Source organism: Mirounga leonina, unplaced genomic scaffold (assembly GCF_011800145.1).
Source record: "Mirounga leonina isolate KUSES-001 unplaced genomic scaffold, KU_Mleo_1.0 Mir_128, whole genome shotgun sequence".
NCBI classification, from domain to species: Eukaryota; Metazoa; Chordata; class Mammalia; order Carnivora; family Phocidae; genus Mirounga; species Mirounga leonina.
In genome coordinates, this window is record NW_023270320.1 from 1,727,158 (window position 1) to 1,748,796 (window position 21,639).

General features: G+C 35.4%; 1 protein-coding gene across 7 annotated transcripts in view; it reads right to left on the reverse strand.

The window, feature by feature from the left end:
- Window positions 1-21,639, reverse strand: part of HOOK3 (hook microtubule tethering protein 3) — a 111,994-nt gene that overhangs the window by 48,012 nt on the left and 42,343 nt on the right. For all 7 annotated transcript variants that reach the window (XM_035003919.1, XM_035003924.1, XM_035003917.1 and 4 more), the window contains exons 7-13: window positions 19,877-19,939; window positions 17,984-18,067; window positions 15,715-15,878; window positions 9,780-9,920; window positions 7,998-8,199; window positions 3,657-3,767; window positions 2,875-2,962 (exon numbers count right to left, since the gene is read on the reverse strand). In XM_035003919.1, the coding sequence (XP_034859810.1) occupies window positions 2,875-2,962; window positions 3,657-3,767; window positions 7,998-8,199; window positions 9,780-9,920; window positions 15,715-15,878; window positions 17,984-18,067; window positions 19,877-19,939 (853 nt within the window). The remainder of the gene's footprint in view (window positions 1-2,874; window positions 2,963-3,656; window positions 3,768-7,997; window positions 8,200-9,779; window positions 9,921-15,714; window positions 15,879-17,983; window positions 18,068-19,876; window positions 19,940-21,639) is intronic.

Here is a 21,639-nt window from a genome sequence, read left to right on the forward strand (position 1 = left end):
GATCATCCTTGCCTTGTTTCTGATCTTAGGGGAAAAGCATTTAATATTCATCATTAAGTACAAGGTTAGCTATAGGTTTTTCATAGCTGTCCTTTATTAGCTTGCGGAAGTTTCCTTCTATTCTTAGCTTGCTAACAGTGTTTATCACAATGTCACCAACTTTTTAAACATAATGATATACACAACACTCCATGTCAGGCATACAAAATATACTTCATTCTTTTTAATGGCTCTATAGGATACAGTTGAATGAGACTGCTAACTTCTAGACTGTTTCTAAATTTCACTATTATAAATGATGTTTAATTCATTAGGATAAATTTTTAGAGCAAAATGGCTAGGTCAACAACATATATGTAAATAAGGTTAAAACATATGGGTTTATAGGTAGCAAAGAAACAAATGTGTAAGTTTACATAGGATGGTCTCTCTTGAGGATATAGGAGCTCAGAGTTAAAGAATTAAGGCTTAGGCTGATTCCTAAATTTTGGGAAAACTGATACAGTTGATTAGAGATACATGAAAGGATTACCAAGCAGCAATAAGGGTCTAATTACATTCAGAAATAGCTGTGTGTGCGTATGTGTGTGTGAAAACATACATAATTTTCTCAAAAGCAAAAATCTATTACTGACTACTATAAACTAAAGAGCCTCTGCACAGCAAAGAAAACTATGAACAAGATGAAAAGGCAATGTACTAAATGGAAGAAAATATTTGCAAACCATGTGTCTAATAAGGGGTTAATATCAAAAACAACTCATACAACTCAACTGCAAAAACAACAATTAAGAAATGGGCAGAGGACCTCAATAGGCATTTTTTACAAAGAAGACAAACAGATGGCCAACAGACACATGAAAAGATGCTCAAGGTCACTATCAGGAAGATGCATATCAAAACCACAATAAGAGGTCACCTCACACCTGTTAGAACAGCTATTATCCAAAGGACAAGAGATAACAAGTTGTGAGGATGTGGAGAAAAGGGAACCCTTGTGCACTGTTGGAGAGAATGTAATTTGGTGTAGCTACTGTGGGAAAACAGTATGTAGGATCCTTAAAGAATTAAAAATAGAAATACCATATGATCCAGCAATTCCTCTTCTGGGAATTTATCCATAGGAAATGAAAATACTAACTTGAGGAGGTATCTGTGCCCCTCACTATTTACAACAGTTAAGAGATGGAAACAACCTACATTTCCATCAATTGATAAATGGATAAACAAATTGTGTGTGGGGGGGTGTGTATATATAAATATTATTCAGTCATAAAAAGAATGAAATCTTGCCATTTGTGATATTATGAACCTTGAGAGAGCATTATGCTAAGTGAAATAACTCAGATATAGAAAGACAAATACTGTGCGATCTCAATTCTAAGTGGAATCTAAAGAAAACAAAACAAAAAACACCACCAAAAAACCAAGCTCATAGACAGAGAACTGACTGGTTGGTGGTTGCCGGAGGTGGGATGTGGAGGGTTGGCAAAATAGGTGAAGGGGTTCAAAAGATATAAACTTCCAGATACAATATAAATAAGTCACAAGGCTATAATGTACAGCATGGTGACTATAGTTAATAGTACTGTACTGCATATCTGAAAGTTGCTGAGAGTAGACCTTAAAAGTTCTCATCACAAGAGAAACAAATTTTGTAACTGTGTATGTTGATGGATGTTAATTAGACTTAGTGTGATCATTTCACAATATATACAAATATCAAATCATTAGGTTGTACACCTGAAACTAACATAATGTTATATGTCAATTATACCTTAATAATAAAAAGAAAAAAGAGAAAATAATTGTCTTTAGCTGGTCCTGGTTAATTTGGAATAGAGAAAAAAACTTTAGGCTATCTGAATTAGGGTTTGACAAGCTTTCAGCATAAGGAAAGATGGTGGTGATGAAAACATAGTTAAAATGGCTGCTAGACAGGCTGTGTAAGCTAGAAAACGAGGCCAGAAGAGAGCTGTCCAGCTTACCAAGAGAAACAACAGAGAGGGGATTAAAGGTACAATGTAATCTGTAGAAGGAATGAAGAGAAAAAGGAGGGTATAGTCAGAGGAAAGGAAGAATTCCAGTTTTGGGTAACTGAAAAGCCAAGGGCTTGTTACTGGAGGGGAGCAAACAACTGTGAAGCTGTACAAGTCACTGTTTGGGCTCCAAATCTGCCAGCATGATGACAAAAGTGGTAGGGACTAACCCTGAGCTAAGTGCTGCTCCTTTCCTATGAGAATAGCAGAGTTCTACTTTGGACAGAAGTCCTGTAATGGATTGATATCCACCCCATATCTCAGGTGGAAAAAAAAAAAAAAAATCACTGACTTAGAAAGTTTGACTTTTAAAGAGGTCATAAGAAACTTTCCAGAATAAAACTTTCCAGGTTTATTATTAACACAAATGATTTAACAAATGTTTATGCTTTTGACCTGATAAAATTCAAATATTTAAATTAAAATAATAGGCAAGTAAATCTGGTCTCATTACTATAGCCTGTTTACCATAAAATCTGGCTAACAGTTTAGAATTTATATCAACTCCACAGCCTGTTAACTAATTTTTCATTTTCATCCATTGTTGCAAGCACTTTAAAATGAATCTAAAATTAAAAAAAAAAAGTATGTATTTATTTTAGAGAGAGAGAGTGTGCAAGTGGGGGGGGGAGGGGCAGAGAGAGAATCCTCAAGCAGACTCCCTGCTGAGCATGGAGCCCAACATGGGGCTTGATCCCAGGACCCTGAGATCATGACCTGAGCCAAAATCAAGAGTTGGCCACTCAACTGACTGAGCTACCCAGGTACCCCTGAAGCTAAAATTCCTACTGTTATCATAAGAAATAAATAATCTTGGTTACTGAAATGTTTTTACCTTGAGTTGTGAGCTGTCCTTCTTGAGCCTGTACACAACGAAGCTCTTCAATGGTTTCCTTCAGAGAATCCCTTTCTGTTCTTAACCTCTGGAGGGACATTAAAAAGAAGAAAAGTTAGCTTCAAGTTTTATGAATTTATTCATTGGTGGTCTTCGCCTTACTAAGAGAATGATGAACAGCAGTGAAAATGGGCATGTTTCACCTTTTCATCTTCCACAGAAAGATCATAATAAAAGGAAAATATTACAACAAACTTTTTCCCATTCAACAATATTCAATATCTAGTATGTGCAAGGCAATGTTATTCACCGTTAAACGTAAGTGTCTACTCTGTCCTTAACGTAAGTACATTATACAAATAACATTCCTTTCATTAGACATAAAAAGAATCAAACAGCAAAGACTTGAAATATTCATAAACCATTACAAAGTAAAAACATTTTTAAAAGATTCAAAATATGCTGAACAACAAAAAGAACTGTGTCCTCTGTATTAATTCTAAAGAAAACAAAAAAGCTACACAAATTTATAGAAAGTAATGAGCAAAACAATGTATAAGAAGCAACAGTGGTAGAAAAGATAAAGATATACAAAAGAAATTAGTGGAAATAAAATTATTCTTTTAATCTTTTATTTTAGATTTATTTCTGAAACACAAATGTAAATCTTCTCTAATTTAAAAAACAGGATCTCTAATTAAAAAATCTATAAATAGAAGGAATTAAATATCATTATCTTAATTTTAGCAGTGCTCAAAACCAAAATGCCTTATTATACTCACATCCTTTTCTTTTTGAAGACTGTCAACTTTTTCTTTTAGCCGCTTATATTCAAAATCTAATTTATCTGCTTTCTTCGATTCTTCAGATAATCTATTTTGTAGTTCTACTACCTGATTCAGAAAGGTACCATTAATTTGTATAATTTGAAACATTAAAAATTTTCACTATTTTCTTCTGCAAAGGTATGAAAACTCCCTCCCCCCAAAATACTAAAAAAAAAAAAAAAAAAAAAAAAAGTGTAGGATATAGCAGCCTACCCCAACAGAGAGAACTAGTAACAAACATCTACCCAGACATTATGGGTTCTAAAACCAGATCATCCAGAATAGCAATGTACAAAATTACAAAAGAACCTACAGGACAGCTTCCATTTCCTGTTATACAGATAACAAAGGAGTCTGAAACTCTTTCAGCACAAAGCCAAAGAAACACGAGGGGAAAAAGTCCAATTGCACAGCTAAGCTTACAAGAAAGTAAGGGAAACCCTCAGGGGTGAAAACTGCAGTGAGAAGTTTGTATGGAAGCTATGGGGTACCATGAGGCATCCCCCAACTGTTAATACCAGGAACCTAGAGCTTTGAATTTAAAGGAAGATGTGGTTGTTAAACCACCTTGGGCTTTAAAAGGTGCTGAGTCAGTAAACAGGTAGGTTAGGAAAAAATCCATTAGCTGGAAAAAGCAGTAAGGAAGATTGCCTGTCTTACAGTGAGTACTCTGGGTCTAATGAAGTGTAACTTGAAATTTTGATTCTAACTATGGCTTGCTAATATGTAGATTTGTTGACATTTTTTACCACATGCCTTATCTAGCAAATCCTAACTCAAGCAATTAATTTAGTCTTGGTTGGTAGTGCTGTGAAATATCTGGCCTAAACAAAACATATGTTGTCTGGAAAAACACAATATAAACCCAAACCCCCAAGTATTCCCGAAGAGAAAGATGAGCCAAATCAAAGAGCAAAGGCCATAAAGAAGCTACTATGAACACCAGTTAGAAAAACATTAACAGTACCAACAACAACAAAACAGAATAAGACCTATAAAGATTTGATTGGAATTATCAGTTATAAAATGCGAGGTTTAATGCATAAAGAAAATAAAGACAGAAATCTAAATTATGAAATACATAAAGAAAATAAAGGCAGAAACCTAAATTATGAAAGGAAGATGATCGGGCAGGTTTGAAAGAATACTCAAAGAGAACTTGCGGAAAGAACAATACTATCATTGAAAAACAAAGTATAGTAAGCCACAGATCAAAATAGCTAGAATTCATGTATTACAGAATTGTACTGCAATATTTCTAGTTGTAGATTCCTTATTTATTTTGAAATTCTTTTTTTTTTTTTTTTGTAATTCATTGTTAATACTATCTCTGATGTCCTTCATTAGTTCTAAAATTGTTCAGGCATTCTTTTTTTTTTTTTTTTTTTTAAGATTTTATTTATTTGACACAGAGAGAGAGCACAAGGAGGCAAAGGGAGAAGCAGGATCCCCGCTGAGCAGGGAGCCAGATGTGGGACTTGATCCCAGGACCCTGGGGTCATGACCAGAGCTGAAGGTAGACACCTAACCTACTGAGTCATCCAGGTGCCCCTATTCAGTCATTCTTTTCTTCAAATAATGTCTTTCTGTAATTCTTGCTGTTCTCTCTTCTGTAACTCTAATTAAGTCATCTCATTTTAATATTTTAAAATTTCACATATAGTTTCTCTGAGGTACTTTTATTTTGGGTAATTTTCAGTCCACATTCAAGTTCACTAATTCTTTCAACTTTATTGTGTACTGAAAATATCATAATAAAATGTTGGGAAGAAATGTATCCAGCAAAAAAACTTGCCAGTCATTCATGGTGTACAGAGCTGTTCTATTAAAACTTCTTCAACTGATTTTAAGCTAGTATATAGTTTTGATGCCAAAATCAGATCAGGAAAGTATGAGATAGAGAACTTCAACTGAATCAGAGAGGAAAAAGATTCCAAGTAAAATGAACAAAGCAAATCTAACAATATGAAAACAACAAATTCTCAGTGACTCTATGAGGTTTAACTCAGGAATGCAAGGATGGTTTAAGCATCAACAATCCATTAATATAATTCATCACATTAATAGAAAGGAGGAGCAGTACAGGAATCTCTCCATGGTGTAGGAAAAGGAGTTGATTAAATTCAGCATCTAAAGACAGACAACCTGAGTAAAATGTGCTAATAATATACGGGTAAAACATTTAAAGCATTCTGTATAAAATCGACAAGAAATGGTTGCCTACTATAATTATTTCTATTCAGAGTTGTATTACAGGTCAAACATGATGATTAAGAAGGAAAAAAAGGGTATGGAGTAGAAAGAAAGAAAAAAAACTGATTTGTATATGACTTCTGATGAGAGACCCTACAGACATTATTAGAAGTAATAATACGAGAATCTGGCATGGTTGTAAAATGAACATAAAAATCAATTTCAATCATTTAAATGAGCAATAAACTGAAAATGGTATCCTTTCTTTTGCTAATTGCAGTTACAAAATCCGAAAATCCGAATAAGGTACCTAAGAGTAAATATAACAAAACATGTACATGACATTTAGAAGAAAATTATAAAACTTCACTGAAAGACACTGAAGACCTAAATAAATGGAAAGATGTATTCATCAACAGGAACATTCATTGTCATAAAGATGTCAGTTCTCTTCAAATTAATCAACAGCATCAATGTAATTCCAAACCCAAAGGTTTTGGGTATAAAGCAAAGGAAAAGGTCTAATAGACAGTTTTGAAAAAGAACAAGGTGTGTGTTATCTGTGTTATCAAATATGAAATGACTAAAAATCTATAGGTAATAATAAGTGGGGTACTGGTGTAAGAGTAGACAAATAAATCAATGAAACAGAAGAGTATGCCAAGAAACAAACTTACATTTAAGATGGAAACTTTAGGTATGTGGTAAGACAGAAATTGCAGGTCCTTGTGGAAGAGACTATTAAATAAACGCCACTAGGTTGAATGGTTGCCTACATAGACAATAAAGTATCAAATGGATCCTTAACCTAGCATCCTACACAAAAACTTATTCCATGTGGATAAGAGACCTAATTGTGCAAAACAAACTTTAAATCTTTGTTAAGAAAATAGAGATTGGCTTACACTCTTGTGTAGGAAATGATCTAAGACCTAAAAGGCACAAATCATAAAAAGATATTTAAAGTTATCTTAAAATTAACCTCAAAAAAAGTAAAGAGGTTACAGATTGGTAGAAAATAAATGCTGCAAGTGTAACCGACAAAAGATTAATAGCAAGAACATAAAAAACTTCCAGAAATCAGTAAGAAAAAGAAATAATACAATTTTAAAAATGAATAAAAGATTTAAAATGGGCCATTCACAAAAGAACTGTAATCAGTAAATATATTTGTAATTAGGGTAATGCAAAGTATAATCATGAGAAGACACTATTTCATATTCATCCAATTGGCAAAATTTCAAGTATGACAATACTATGTGTTGGTGATGTGGAACAACAGGAATTCACTAAAACTGCTATTATAGTAATACAATCACTTTGAAGAACAATTTAGTAATATTTAATTAAATGAAGACACCCTAAGGAAGAAATTCCTTATAGCTAAAAAACTTACACACACATGAAGAGGACATGTTCAATAATATGCATAGTGGCATTTATAATTAAAAAAAAAAAAAGGTTAAAACATCCTGTATGTCCTTTGATGGGAAAATGGATAAATTGTGGTATAGTGACTCAATAGGATACCATATAGCAGTACAAATGAATAAAGCTATACCTATCAACATAAACAAATTTCCCAAATATACTGAGCAAAGTAAATCACAGAAGAGTCCTTTTACTATATCATTTATATAGTTCTGAAACATGTCAAAAATGTTATACATTATATATATATGAACTAATATATATGCACCAAATGAATAAAGAGATGCATGGTAATGAAAACCACAAAACAGCACAGTGATAACTATAATGGGGAGGGGAAGAGTCTGTTTTATTCTTTAAGCATAGATACTTGTATTATTCTTTTAGTTCTGTGTATTTTGTATTACATAATAACTTAAAAATAAAAAATAGAAGGATCTGCTACAGACACTAGTCAATAACCTCTGGATAAGAATTAAGTTTCAATGTTAACTATACTGGAATTAAAATTAAAAACTGAGTTAAAAAAAACAACAATAAAAAACCCTAAGTTTCATAGGTAAAAAACAATACCGTGAAAACAAAGTAAGTGGATTTTTGGTAAGCCACAATGTTATAATGGAGAACTTGCTTGAAAACATCACCAAGAAACTTTGTTACTATTCTTTTTACCTGTCTCTTATATGTCTCAAGTTGACTTCGAGCTGCATTGGCTTTTCTTAACTCTTCCTCTAGACTGACAGTGTTCTGCATATACATAGTATTCTTTTCTTCTAAGAGTTTAACCTGACGCCTCAAATCACCAAGATCTTCTAGCTTCTTTTTATATGATTCCACTTGGCCTTCTAGTTTAGACACTTTATCAGAAGAATGTCTAGAATGAGATGGGAAATCAGAAATCAGAAACACATCCAGAGTTGTAAAGCGGTTTTAAAAGTGCTAACCCAAGAGCGACTGCCAGAAAAGAACACATTCTGAAATTATAAGACCAAAGGTGAGTCCAGATTAATGTTTTATTCAGGCTAAAAAATGACCAAAATTACAGCAAAATGTGTAATGAAGAATGTTATATAATTTAAGGAAAGCAGGTGGTGGTGGTGGTGGTGGTGGTGTGTGGGAGGGAGGGGTAACCAGCAGAGTCACATGTAGCTCAAAAGCAAAATACATTGAGCAGTGTGTGTCCAAATGATCTGGCAATTAGAATGTTATTAATGACCACAGGAACAGCTATTTTCAAGGAGTAGTGGGGGCAGGAGGTGGCAAATTTTAGGGAGTTAAGGAGACCATGTAAATTTCACCTTGTTGTAATCTAAAATTTGTTCTGGAGGGAAGGAGAGAGTAATAAGTCTTTTTTTCTAAGAGGAAAGAGACCTAAACATACAAACATATGCTAAGGTGGGAGATCCAAATGTGAAGAGAAATGATAACTGATGTAACACAGTCCTTGTGTAAGCAAGAAGTGTTGAGACTCAGAGCACTGAAAAAGGAATCAGTACTGGACATGAGTAAGAATAACAAGTCTACATTCTAAAAGCAAAAATGCAAAGACAGGTGGCAATGCAGGGCAGTTAGGAGCTGCAGGAAGTATAGGACATGGACAGTCCCATAGTTCATGGCCCCTTTCTTTGATGCAGTAGGAGACAATGCCATCTCCTGAGACTAAGGCATGGAGAGGTGTGGGGGGTGGGCATCCAGGTGAGAAGTTATGGAAATATGTACTAGCTATGAGAGGAATGGGAGACAGAACTATCTATGATGAGCAGAATAGTGACCACAGGTAAGAACCAACCCAACGAAGAGTAAAGATCATGAATTCGTAGCAGGACAAAACTATATCACTATGTGATTTTCTCTGCTCCTTCCTGGTATTCAAGGAGCAAAAGTAAAAATGGCTGGAATGATCCAACAGAGGATAGGCTATACAAGTGGAATGGTCAGAAAACGAGGCGGCAGGGCGTGAAGGCACTTGGTGAGAGAACAAAGTGCAGATAAAACGGTCCAGCAAGGAAATGGTGCCTCGTGGGTGTGACAGCATCCGAGGAAGAGGAAGACTGAGTGACCAGAGGACTTGAAATTAAAGAAAAGGAGGCGTAATAAGAAAAGCTCCAGAACTATACCAAGTATGAAGCGGTGGTTGAAGGTTAATTTCTATTTAACATTTATATAGCACTTACCTGCCAGATACTGTCCCAACTGTTTAGAAATATAAACTCAGTTCTGCATATAAATCTGAGGTAGATATGTGCATCATCTCCATTTTACAGATGAGAAAATGGTTACACAGAGATTTAATAAATGGTAGCACTGAAATCTGAACTCAGGTAGTCCGGAAGGTCTAAGTCCTCTTAAACACCGTGCTATGTTCAGAGATCCTAGAGTTTGTTAACATCATTGGTAGAGCTGTTCTGGGTGATGACAGGCCTGAGATTCTAACAAGATGGGAAGATTGTTTACCTAAGAACATCTATTTCATCTTTTAGAGACTGAGCTTCATCTGCCAAAGTGGTTAGTTCATCATTCTGTTGCCGAAGTTCAGAGATTTCCTTTTCTAACTCTTCACAGCGAATACGATAATCATCTTTGGCTGCTTCTAGTCTGTAACCAAAACAAAATAGACCAAGAAAGTACTATTTATTAACAATTCTCCTTTGAACAATAAAAGGAAGTAAAAAAACATGAGAATAAACTCTTGAATCTTCTGTGACCATAAGCTCTACCTCCAAGTTTTAACCGTCCGGAAAACGGATTCCACTGGTCCAAGGCTTGCGGAAACTTAACAACTAATTACCACTCCTCTATTCAGAAAATTAGATGTCAAGAAATACTTTTCAAAATACAGCACATATAATTCATTTAAAGTTTTATTTCTATGAAATTAACATATGTTCCTTGTTGAAAATTTACAAAATACAGAAAAGCAAAGAAGATAAAAATCATGTATTGATCTAAATAGATCATACTGTTAACATTTTTGAGTGTATCCTCCAGTATGGTTGCTATTCGTAGATCTTTCCCCTCCAAATATGGATAATACCATTCCTACTTCTTATTTTGTTTTGCATAACATAAGTCCTTCCTTTTGATTTACAAGACTGTCTCTCATGTCACAAATATTATTTACTTTTAATTTTATTTAAATATTGAATATTAACAGAAATTCTTATTTCTTATGTAATTCTGTTGAATTTTATACTTTATAGTTTCCACTTTTAGTATATGATTAGAAATTTTTTTCTTTTATCTTATATTTTGTTAGGATTTATATGGTTTCATTTTTAACAATGAAATTCTCAATTTCCCCTGGAATTCATTTTAGTATATGATATAATGTAGGAATCTAACTTTTCCTGCCAAAATACCCACTACCCACCCCCAAACCATTTAACAAATAATTTAACCTTTACCTATTGATTAAAAATTGCCACTTCTATTATATTACACATTTTTTTTAAATACACTTGGGTTGCTTTCTGGATCTTTGTTTGTGTTACCAGTTTGTCTGTATTTTGCTGCACCAGTACCAAGTTTTTAAAATTAGCACAGAAATAGAACATTTTAACATTGGACACAGCAAGTACTCCCTTATTATACTTTGTGTGTAAATGATCTGGGAATCTCTTGCTCATCAATACTTCTAGCTGAAAATAAAATTTAAATTGGAATCAAGTTCAAATTATATAATAATCTGAGAAAATGGCATTCTTACAATCTTCCATTAAAAACAGGGAAACAAAACATGTAAACATGTTATCTCTCTCCACATATTGAAATAATTTTTATGTATAACAGAGTTTTCATAAGTCCCTCATATTTCTTTTAAATTTTTTTATTCTTTGGATACTTATTTATAAATGCCAAGTTTTTCCTGATGATATTAACTAGTTATTGATAGAAAATCTTATGACCTATGCAAATGTCTTACAGTTACCCTCTCTCCATTAAATGTTTACTGGTTCTGAGAACTTTTCAGTTGATTCACTTAACATTTTCTAGGTGGACAAGCCTATTATTTATAAATAATGGTCATTTGTTTTTTGTCATTCCAAAATTTTTAGGTAATTTCTCTTTCATTTTCTAGAAAATAACTAAATTGTATATGCCAGGCAATATTCTCAGTACTTTACATTTGTTAACTCATTTAATACTCAAAATTTCTAGAAAGTAGGTAATTATTAGACCATTTTATAGTGGATGAAATGGAGGCATGCCCATGGTTACAGAGATACTAAGTGGCAAAGCCAGGATTTTTAGAATGTCTAGAAAAAATTCAAATATTAGATTAACACTCATCCTCCCCTTGTTCTTTACACATACATACATATAATAATTTCACATACCAAGCTTATTTTTTTTTAAAGGTTTTATTTATTCATTTGAGACACAAAGAGAGAGAGAGAGAGAGAACATGAGCAGGGGGAGAGGGAGAGGGAGAAGCAGGCTCCCCGCCTAGCAGGGAGCCCGATGTGGGGCTCAATCCCAGGACCCCGGGATCATGACCTGAGCCAAAGGCAGACGCTTAACCATCTGAGCCACCCAGGCGCCCCTTTACCAAGCTTATTTTATACTATTCCTTGTCCTTTAACTTATGGATTGAAGGAACTAAAATATTCAATAGTTATTGTAATAGACTTAATAATATTCGACAGGTTAACAATCCTGGGATAAAGTTTATTTTAATATAGTACTGTACTGAATTTGCTATTGTTTTATTTAGGATTATTTTTAAAATACGCATAAAAGAGATGTTAGTATTTTCTTTTTTTTTAAGATTATTTTTGTTGACTTTGATGTAGGGAGGGAAAAGTGGAAGCAAATGCTTATGCTCCAGCTCTTATCAGTGGCTAGAAAACTGGATTTAACTGCCCCCCCACCAAATCTTTATTTTTAAATATCTGAAATCTATAGACAGTTTGAAAGATAGATCAGTGAATACCTGCATACCCTTTGCTAAATTCACCCACTATTAACATTTTGTTTCATATACTTTCTCTCATTCACTTAAAAAAAAAAACAAACATGCATTTTTTGGAGAACTATTTGAAAGGAAGCTGCAGAGGTCATGACCCTTCACTCCTAGTAAATACCTCAGCAAGAAGGACAATCTTTCATACACCATCATAATACCATCATCATATCTAAGAAAACTAATGTTAATTTAATAATACTATCTTATATGTAGACCATATTTAAATTTCTCCAACTGTAGTAAAAATATCTTCTAGTTCCCTCTCTCCACCCTGATCCAGGATCCAATGAAAATTCTCACATTATCTTTACTAGTATTATCTCTTTGTCTTTCCCTTCTTTTTATTTTTTTTTATAACTTTGACTTTTTCGAGTAGTCTTAGCCATCTTTAAGGATATTCCTTGTTCTGATTATTCCTTCATAATTACATTCAGATTAAATATTTGACAAAAATACTACATAGGTGACACTGGGTACAATGTGGGTGGTGCTGCTAAGTTTGATGATTTGGTTAAAATAACTGCCAGATCTCGCCATCAAAATGTACATTGTCCCTTTTGTGATTAAAAATAAACTATGAGACTTAAATCTTAAAAGCTACCAATGCTCCAAAAAAAAAGAAAGAAATTAAAGGTAGAAAGTCATAATAAAGATGAGCCAGAAGCATTATATCTGACTATAAAGAATAATAGATACTGAGGGGTGCCTGGGTGGCTCAGTCAGCTAAGCGACCGACTCTTGATTTCAGCTCAGGTCATGAGATCCAGCCCCGCGTTGGGCTCCACACTCTCTCCCTCTCTCTCTCTGCCCCCCCCCCTTTTTAAAAGATTTTATTTATTTATTTGAGACAGAGAATGAGATAGAGAGCATGAGAGGTGGGAGGGTCAGAGAGAGAAGCAGACTCCCTGCTGATCAGGGAGCCCGACGTGGGACTCGATCCCGGGACTCCAGGATCACGACCTGAGCCGAAGGCAGTCGCTCAACCAACTGAGCCACCCAGGCGCCCTCTCTCTGCCCCTCTTATACGTGAGCTCTCCCTCTCTTGTGCTCTCTCTCAAAAAAAATTAAAACTGAAATATATAAATATATAGTACTAATAAAGTATTTGAATTGTTTAAGTGCTTCAAAATATAAACTGCGTATGTATTGCAACGATAAAAGCATGAGACACTATTTCCTTCATTATGAGAATGCAGGACAATTCTAAATATCACTTCCCCAAACCATATTTTAAAAAACTAGCCACAATTTAGAAACAAAAGGATAAAGTCATACTTAAATTCTACTACCTACTGATTCTGTCTTAGAAAGTCAAGATGCAGGGCACCCGGGTGGCTCAGTCGGTTAAATGTCTGCCTTCAGCTCAGGTCATGATCCCAGGGGTCCTGGGATCGAGTCCTGCATCGGGCTTCCTACTCAGTGGGGAATCTGCTTCTCCCTCTGCCCCTTACCCCAGCTCGTGTGTACTCTCTCTCTCTCAAAAATAAATGAAAAATGAATCTTTAAAAAAAAAAAAAAGTCAAGATGCAGATGACAGTACTCAAAAACTTTTTGGTCTCCTTCACACTGTTAAAATTACTGAAATTACAAAGAACTTTGTTTATCTAAGTTTTATCTATTGATGTTTATCTATCATATTGAGAAATTAAAACATCTAAATACATTGAAAATAACAGTAACAAACCCATTATATTATTATAGACAACACACAGTTTATAAAAAAATAACTATATTCTAGGCAAAAAGTGAGAAACACTTTTATGATTCAAATAATCCAGTTTAATAGAAAACAGCTGGGTTGTCATAGCTATTTCTATATTCATCTGTTGTGATGGCTTTTTGGCTGAAATATATGAAGGAAATCTACCCTTGCACAGATACGTAGTTAGGAAAGAGAGGTCTGGAAGACTCTCTGAAAGGGTCTCAGTGAACCTGAAAGGGGTCCTCAGACCACATCTTGAATTGCTGATGTAGACCATAGGAGGTGGATGATTTCTAAAGTTTTAGAGAGGACTTAAAAATCATTTTTATTCTTTCGTGTTAAGGTAAGATATTCTATTTCTTACTGCTAAGTCCTTCAATTTTATGGTTCTGTTTTGTCTGGCAGGACACCAAATTTTTCCTTTTCTTCTTTTCCCTTTCACTGTCCAATTGCCAAAGGGTCATCCTTCCTTCCTTTTGGCCTTTTCCTCTCCAAGAAGATGTTTAGAAGACTGTCCCTCTAAATCAGTTTGCCTTTTAAATAAGTCTGTCTCTATAAATCAGGCACCTGGCCTTTATATTGTGTCTCTTTAAATTCAGAGCCTTTATGTTTTTATGGTGACTGGTCCTTTAAGACGATGTACTTAACTATAAAATTTTTCCCCTGAAGTTTGTAGTCTAATCTTTATTTATTTATTTCTTAAAGATTTTATTTATTTGACAGAGAGAGACACAGTGAAAGAGGGAACACAAGCAGTGGGAGTGGGAAGGGAGAGCAGGCTTCCTGCGGAGCAGGGAGCCCGACACGGGGCTCGATCCCAGGACCCTGGGATCATGACCTGAGCTGAAGGCTGACGCTTAATGACTGAGCCACCCAGGCGCCCCATAATCTTTATTTTAAAAGTAGTTTCAGATTTTGAGTGAATTTAATCTTTCTGGTGATCTCTCCAACTTACCCTCAGGCCCCTTCACTAGTGTTTTTCTGTCTTCCTCTAATTTTTTTTGTCAGTCTGCCTTCACTTGCCTCAAAGTACCTAGCAGAATAGGGTAGGACAGGTGTGTGGGATGTGTGGCTCATGTTTGTTTCCGTCAATTATATTTCGGTTGAGGCATTCTGTCTTCAGGTAATAATGAGCATGTATTTTTTTTTTCCTTAAAGATTTATTTATATATTTAAGGCGGGGGACGGAAAGGGAGAGAGGGAATCCCAAGCAGGCTCCATGCCCTGCGCAGAGCCCCACATGGGGCTCGGTCTCACAACCTTGAGATCATGAACTGAGCTGGAACCAAGAACTGGACACTTAACTGACTGTGCCACCCAGATGCCCCCGAGGGTGTAGATTTGATAGAATTTTTCCTAGACATAAAGTTATTTCATGTCATGTGGGAAGATATGGGGGAAGTTGTTTATTATTATTTGGTCTGCAGCTACCCAAAAGTCCTAATACTGCATTTTTTTTTTTTAAAGATTTTATTTATTTATTAGAGCAAGCGAGAGAGAAACAGCATGAGAGGGGAGTGGGCCACAGGGAGAGAAGCAGGCTCCCCGCTGAGCCGGGAGCCCGATGCGGGACTCGATCCCAGGACTCTGGGATCATGACCTGAGCCGAAGGCAGTCACTTAACCAACTGAGCCACCCAGGCACCCCTAACACTACATTTTTAACATTAAAAGACAGTTACCAAATTTTTAAAAATTAGACCTTAGTGAGTGGTCCTTTACCTGAATGTTTCTTCTTGGAGTTGTTCCAGCTGAGTTTGGAGCTGCAGATGCCTTCTTCCTGCAGGACTGTTAGGATCTTCTATAGAATCAGATTGATTAAGTCTTTCCATTAATACCTGATTCTCTGCCAAGAGACTACTTTTCTCCTCTTGCAATGCTGCAACCTGTTAGAACATAGGAAGACAGCAATTATTTCTTCCAATTACACTGGCATCAGCATAATCACTTGGGAATTAGCATTATGAAAGCCTGTTTTAATCAACTTTCACTTAAAACTATTACATTACTTTGCAATACTGCACAGGCAGAGCAATATGTAAGAGTAAGCAAGAGATCATTCTTTATATCTGGAAAGACAGTTCACCAAATACGATACATAAATGGCAACTAAGCACACAAAAAGATACTCATGATTAATTATTAAGGAAATGCAAATTAAAACCACAATGTTATACCAATACACTCTTACTAGAATGGCTCAAATAAAAAATATTGGCTATACCAAGTGTTGGGAAAGATGCAGAACTTTTTTTCCTTTTTTTTTTTTTTAAAGTAGTCTCCACGCAGAGCCCAACAGGGCTTGAACTCATGACCCTGAGATCATGCCCTGAGCTGGGATCAAGAGTCAGATGCTTAACCGACTGACACACCCAGGTGCCCCTAAAGATGTAGAACCAATGGAAGTCTCATACATCTCTGGTGAGAATGTAAAATGCTTCAAGCACTTTGGAAAACAGCTTTGCATTTTCCAAAAAAAATTAAACATGCAACTACCACATGACCCAGCCAGTATTTACTTACTCAAGAGAAATAAAAGCACAGGCCCACACAAAGACTTATAAAGAATGTTAGGGCAGTTTTGTTTGTGATAGAGAAAAACTAGAAACAACACAAATGTTCATCAACAGGTGAATGGAAAAATTCTAGTATATTCATATAATAGAATACTATTTGGCAGTAGAAAAAGAACTACTGATACTGTCAAAATGAATCAATTACAAAATAATGGAAGAAGTCAGACAAAAAAAAAGAGTATATACAATGTATGACTCTTTTTATATGCAACTCTAGAAGATATGAACTAATCTATAGTGAAAATGCAGAGTTGGGGACTGGAGGGGGAATACCAAGAGTCATGAGGAAACATGAAGGTGACGGGTTCATTATATTAATTGTGGTAATGTTTTCACACATTCATACATATGTCAACATGCATCAAAATTGTATACCTTAAATATGAAGTTTATTATATGTTAATTACAGCTCAATAAAGCTATAAAACAAAAGTTAACTGCCATTTCTAATTCTCACTTGCCATTGCCCACTTTCTCTTGAACTCATTCTAGTTGGGCTACTGGCCCTACCATTCCACAGAACTGCTCATCAGGATCACTACTGACACTTCCATGTCACTGTGAATAATCAACATATGACACAACCGATCACACCCTCCTCCCTGAAGCAGTTTCTTCACTTGGCTGCCAGGACACCTTACTCTTTTGGTTTCTGTACCAACCTACCAGGCTTCTCTTTCTCCTTAGTCAATTCCTCTTGACTTCCCTGCAATTAGAGTGCCTTACAGCTTTCCTTCTCTAGACAGTGAAGAAACTGCTTCAGCTCTATAATTTGGCAAAGGCGAAATTTTTTACTTCAACAATTCTATCTTTAATTTACTTAGTGTTTGATTTCTGATTTTAGTGTCTTTACTAATTTCACTGAGGGTATTAAATAGATTAATAAGATTAATCTCTGCTACTACCCCAAATTTCTCCACTTCCTCTAGGACTACTTTCCTATTTATCTTGCTCCTTTTCTCTTTTGTAATGCAGATTTTCCTTAATTAAGTAGTCAAAGCAAGGGTAACTGTAAGCTATGCATTCATGAGCTTCACATTAGGGCTTATCTATAAAAAGCTGGCCTTTATGTAAATTGAGTATCCACTATGGATATTGGCAAACCCTACAAATGAGGGCTTAAAAAAAAATCTCCCTCCACCCCTCCCTAAAGCTAGCACAGATATCCCTCCTTTCTTTTCTTGTGTCCTTATACCATTTTCATTCATTTATTATAAATTTAATGGGGATGCAGGAAGGAAAGAAAATTAATATATTTGATGTGTATACTATCTTTAACCAAAAATCTGTTTCCCCCCTTTTTTTAATTAGGATTGCATGATAGCCAAACTATACTGTATGGTAGTACACAGCACATTTGGTGTTGCTTTTAGTGGTGCATTTCAAATAGGTGGTACACAGAAAAGACCTCTTACCTGCATATCCAGTTCATGGCATCTTTGAGCAATTTCTTCTTTTGCTGACAAAGCTTCATTTAGTTCCTCTGTAGTTTTCTTCAACTAGTTAGAAATAAAGAGATACAATAAACATTTCAATATGAAGTAGCAACAATTAATAATTACATAGGCACAATAAAGAATTAAAACACTTTCATTTCTTTCTGAGGGGCAGGGAGAAATCAAGAACTCTTCTGAAGAGTCAAAAGCAGCCATTTCTAACTTTGAAGATCTTCTGGTCCTAAGTCTTGTCTTTTCGGTACTCTGAATCTGGTTCTTTCCTCTTATCAAGTTTTCTTACACTTTCCTATCTGGGCTACATGATTCTTGGTAATGTTGATTCTGTAATAACTGAGAAAATTTCCCTTGATAACATATGTATGTGCTAGAGGATGAGGGTTTCAATTGTTGAAATATATAGCTAAAAGTAATTCAACACAAGTTCTTCAGTCATATTAAACCTTTATATTAATTTATATAACACAGTTTTAAAAATATTATTATTCTGATTCTCAACACAAGCCAAACATTTCTGAGTTGTGTCCCATAAACCCTAAGTTAGCAACGCATGAACAAATTAATTAAAACTGATTACTTAATTTTAAAAAAGAAAAAAATTGATATAAAAAATTATAATAGCTTTTCCTTTCATGTGACCAAACCTCTGTGTAATAATAGATACAAAAAAAAAAAATCATACAAGGCAACAACTTTAAAATCTAATATCACGGGCGCCTGGGTGGCTCAGTCGTTAAGCGTCTGCCTTCGGCTCAGGTCATGATCCCAGGGTCCTGGGATCGAGTCCCGCTTCGGGCTCTCTGCTCAGCCTGCTTCTCCCTCTCCCACTCCCCCTGCTTGTGTTCCTGCTCTCGCTATCTCTCTGTCAAATAAATAAATAAAATCTTAAAAAAAAAAAAAAAATCTAATATCACAAAGTAAGGGAAGCAAATTACAACTCAGGTTAAAATTTTATCATGTCCAAAGATTTTCCTACAAAACATTTAGAAACCACTGGGAAGAAATAAGAGAGGATAACACGAAGATTTCTGTTCACACTTTGGAACAATGTCCCAGGACAGATGGAATATAGAAACTGACAATTTAAGTTGCAGTATTTTATTGGAAAGCAGTAATTAAAATTACAAAATGACTTTTTGGTTAAAATCGCTAGAATAGGGGCACCTGGGTGGCTCAGTCGTTAAAAGAGTCTACCCTTGGCTCAGGTCATGATCCCAGGATCTTGGGATCGAGCCCCGCATCGGGCTCCCTGCTCCGCGGGAAGCCTGCTTCTCCCTCTCCCACTCCCCCTGCTTGTATTCCCTCTCGCTGTCTCTCTGTCAAATAAATAAAATCTTAAAAGAAAAAAAAACCCGCAAGAATATACTGCAGAGTTCCTTTAGAAATACAGTAGGTTCCTTAGTACATTTAAATATCTACTGACCGTTCAATCCTTCACAAAGATGAAGGGTGGAAGAGACATATGCAATGGAAGACTCATGTGAAATAAAAGGTATTTTGTAAATCATAAGATTAAAATGCATGCCACTTTCCAGGAATGCATCTGTTGTGTTAAATGTGGCATACAGAAAGATATCACCAATGGAAAAGAAAAATCACGACTAGAAAACACGAATTACAATGACTTAAAGTTAATTTATTTTAAAGTGGGTCATGCAATATTTTAACTACAAATTATAAATTTAATTACAAATGTGTAATATCCACTAGTAAAGTAGCTTAAGTCTTGAATTTAAGTAAATAATAAACCAATACATTCTATAAGAAAATTCAACTGAAACATTCTTTTCATTAATATCTGAAGTTTATTCTTTTCAATCTCTAAATGGATAAAAACAATGCAAAATTAGATACCTGGCGATCAAGGTCAACATAGGCATCGTTTCCAGCAGAGACAGGAGATTCCTTACTCATCAGCTAAAATTAAGATTTAAATTAAGATTGTAACTATGAGGCAAAAATGACATCATATAAAATATACTTAGACAACAACATGAACACCTGGCCACCACAGAATTATAAAAATTAAAATGAAAACACAAATGTAAAAGGTACATTGTCCTACACAGTGAAACTTTTCAGTCTGAAATTTCATCCCAGGATAATGTCTTCATTTAAAATTACAGGTCTAAATTCTGGTGCTCATTTTTACGGTAAGCCCAGTCATAAGAATTAAGACAAATCTTTAAGTTTAGAAAGTGGCTGGGGTGCCTGCATGGCTCAGTCATTAAGCGTCTACCGTTGGCTCAGGTCATGATCCCAGGGTCCTGGGATCGAGCCCCGCATCCGGCTCCCTGCTCGGCAGGAAGACTGCTTCTCCCTCTCCCACTCCCCCTGCTTGTGTTCCTGCTCTCGCTGTCAAATAAATAAATAAAATCTTTAAAAAAAAAAGTGGCTAAATGTTTTAAAACTGACTTTTCAGTAAAAAACAGCAACACTTAAGTAACTCTATCTAAAGAATAAATATGGGCAACATCAATATTAGCCAAAATGAACTGGCTGATGTTTATAACACACATACACACACGTCTTAGCCTCTCTCACCCTTGTGTTGCAGAGAGGATCCATAATGTGTGAGGGTTTGGGGGAAAGGAGATAAAATTCTGATTGTGACAAGTATCAGGGGCAGACTCAAATGGTCCCAATTTTCTACTGTTTCTTTCTTTTGTTCTGTCTGAAGGACAAAAGAAAGGGGTACAATTAGAAATGTGGGGATGCACTGTTGAGAGATCTTGTAATTTCAGCCTTCAGGACCACTCTGAGAGAACTGAAATGTTATGGGGCACCTGGGTGGCTCAGTTGTTAAGCATCTGCCTTCAGCTCGGTTCATGATCCCAGGGTCCGGGGATGGAGCCCCGCATCGGGCTCCCTGCTCGGCGGGAGGCCTGCTTCTCCCACTCCCCCTGCTTCTGTTCCCTCTTTCGCTATGTCTCTTTCTGTCAAATAAATAAAATCTTAAAAAAAAAAAAAAAGAACTGAAATGTTATGTTCAGCTGTACTTTTTTCTCCTTATCAGTGGTTCTCAAAGTGAAGTTCTCAAACCATCAGCATTGCTTGGAAACTCTCCAGAAATGCAAATTACTGGGTCCCAGTCCAGATGTACTGACTCATAAATTGTGGGGTTAGGGCTCTGCAACATACTTAATAAAGTCCTCCAGGTCTCTGATACATACTGAAATTTGAGAATTACTGCTCTATATTAATGGGATGAGAAGATTTCAAAGTCCCTCAGCATAACTAGGAAAAAAAAAAAAATCTCAGTAAGAGTAAAAAAACTACCGGCTTCAAAGTTTATGCCTTTCTTTCTTTTTTTTTGATGTGGGGCTTGATCCCAGGACCCTGAGACCATGACCCGAGCCGAAGGTAGACACTTAACGACTGAGCCACCCAGGCGCCCCTGTTCATGCTTTTCTTGTGACAATATTAATCTTAAGATTTTTTTAAGACTTCTTCCAACTGAAAAAATAATCCCATTGTAAAGAATATACAATTCATAAAAATATAAGAAGAAAAAACCATTATTCTACCATCTACAAACAATCACCTTTATAATTTTGAAATATTTAAGAAGGTACCATCCATGGGTGTAGCACACACAGGTCAAGTGAGAAAGACAA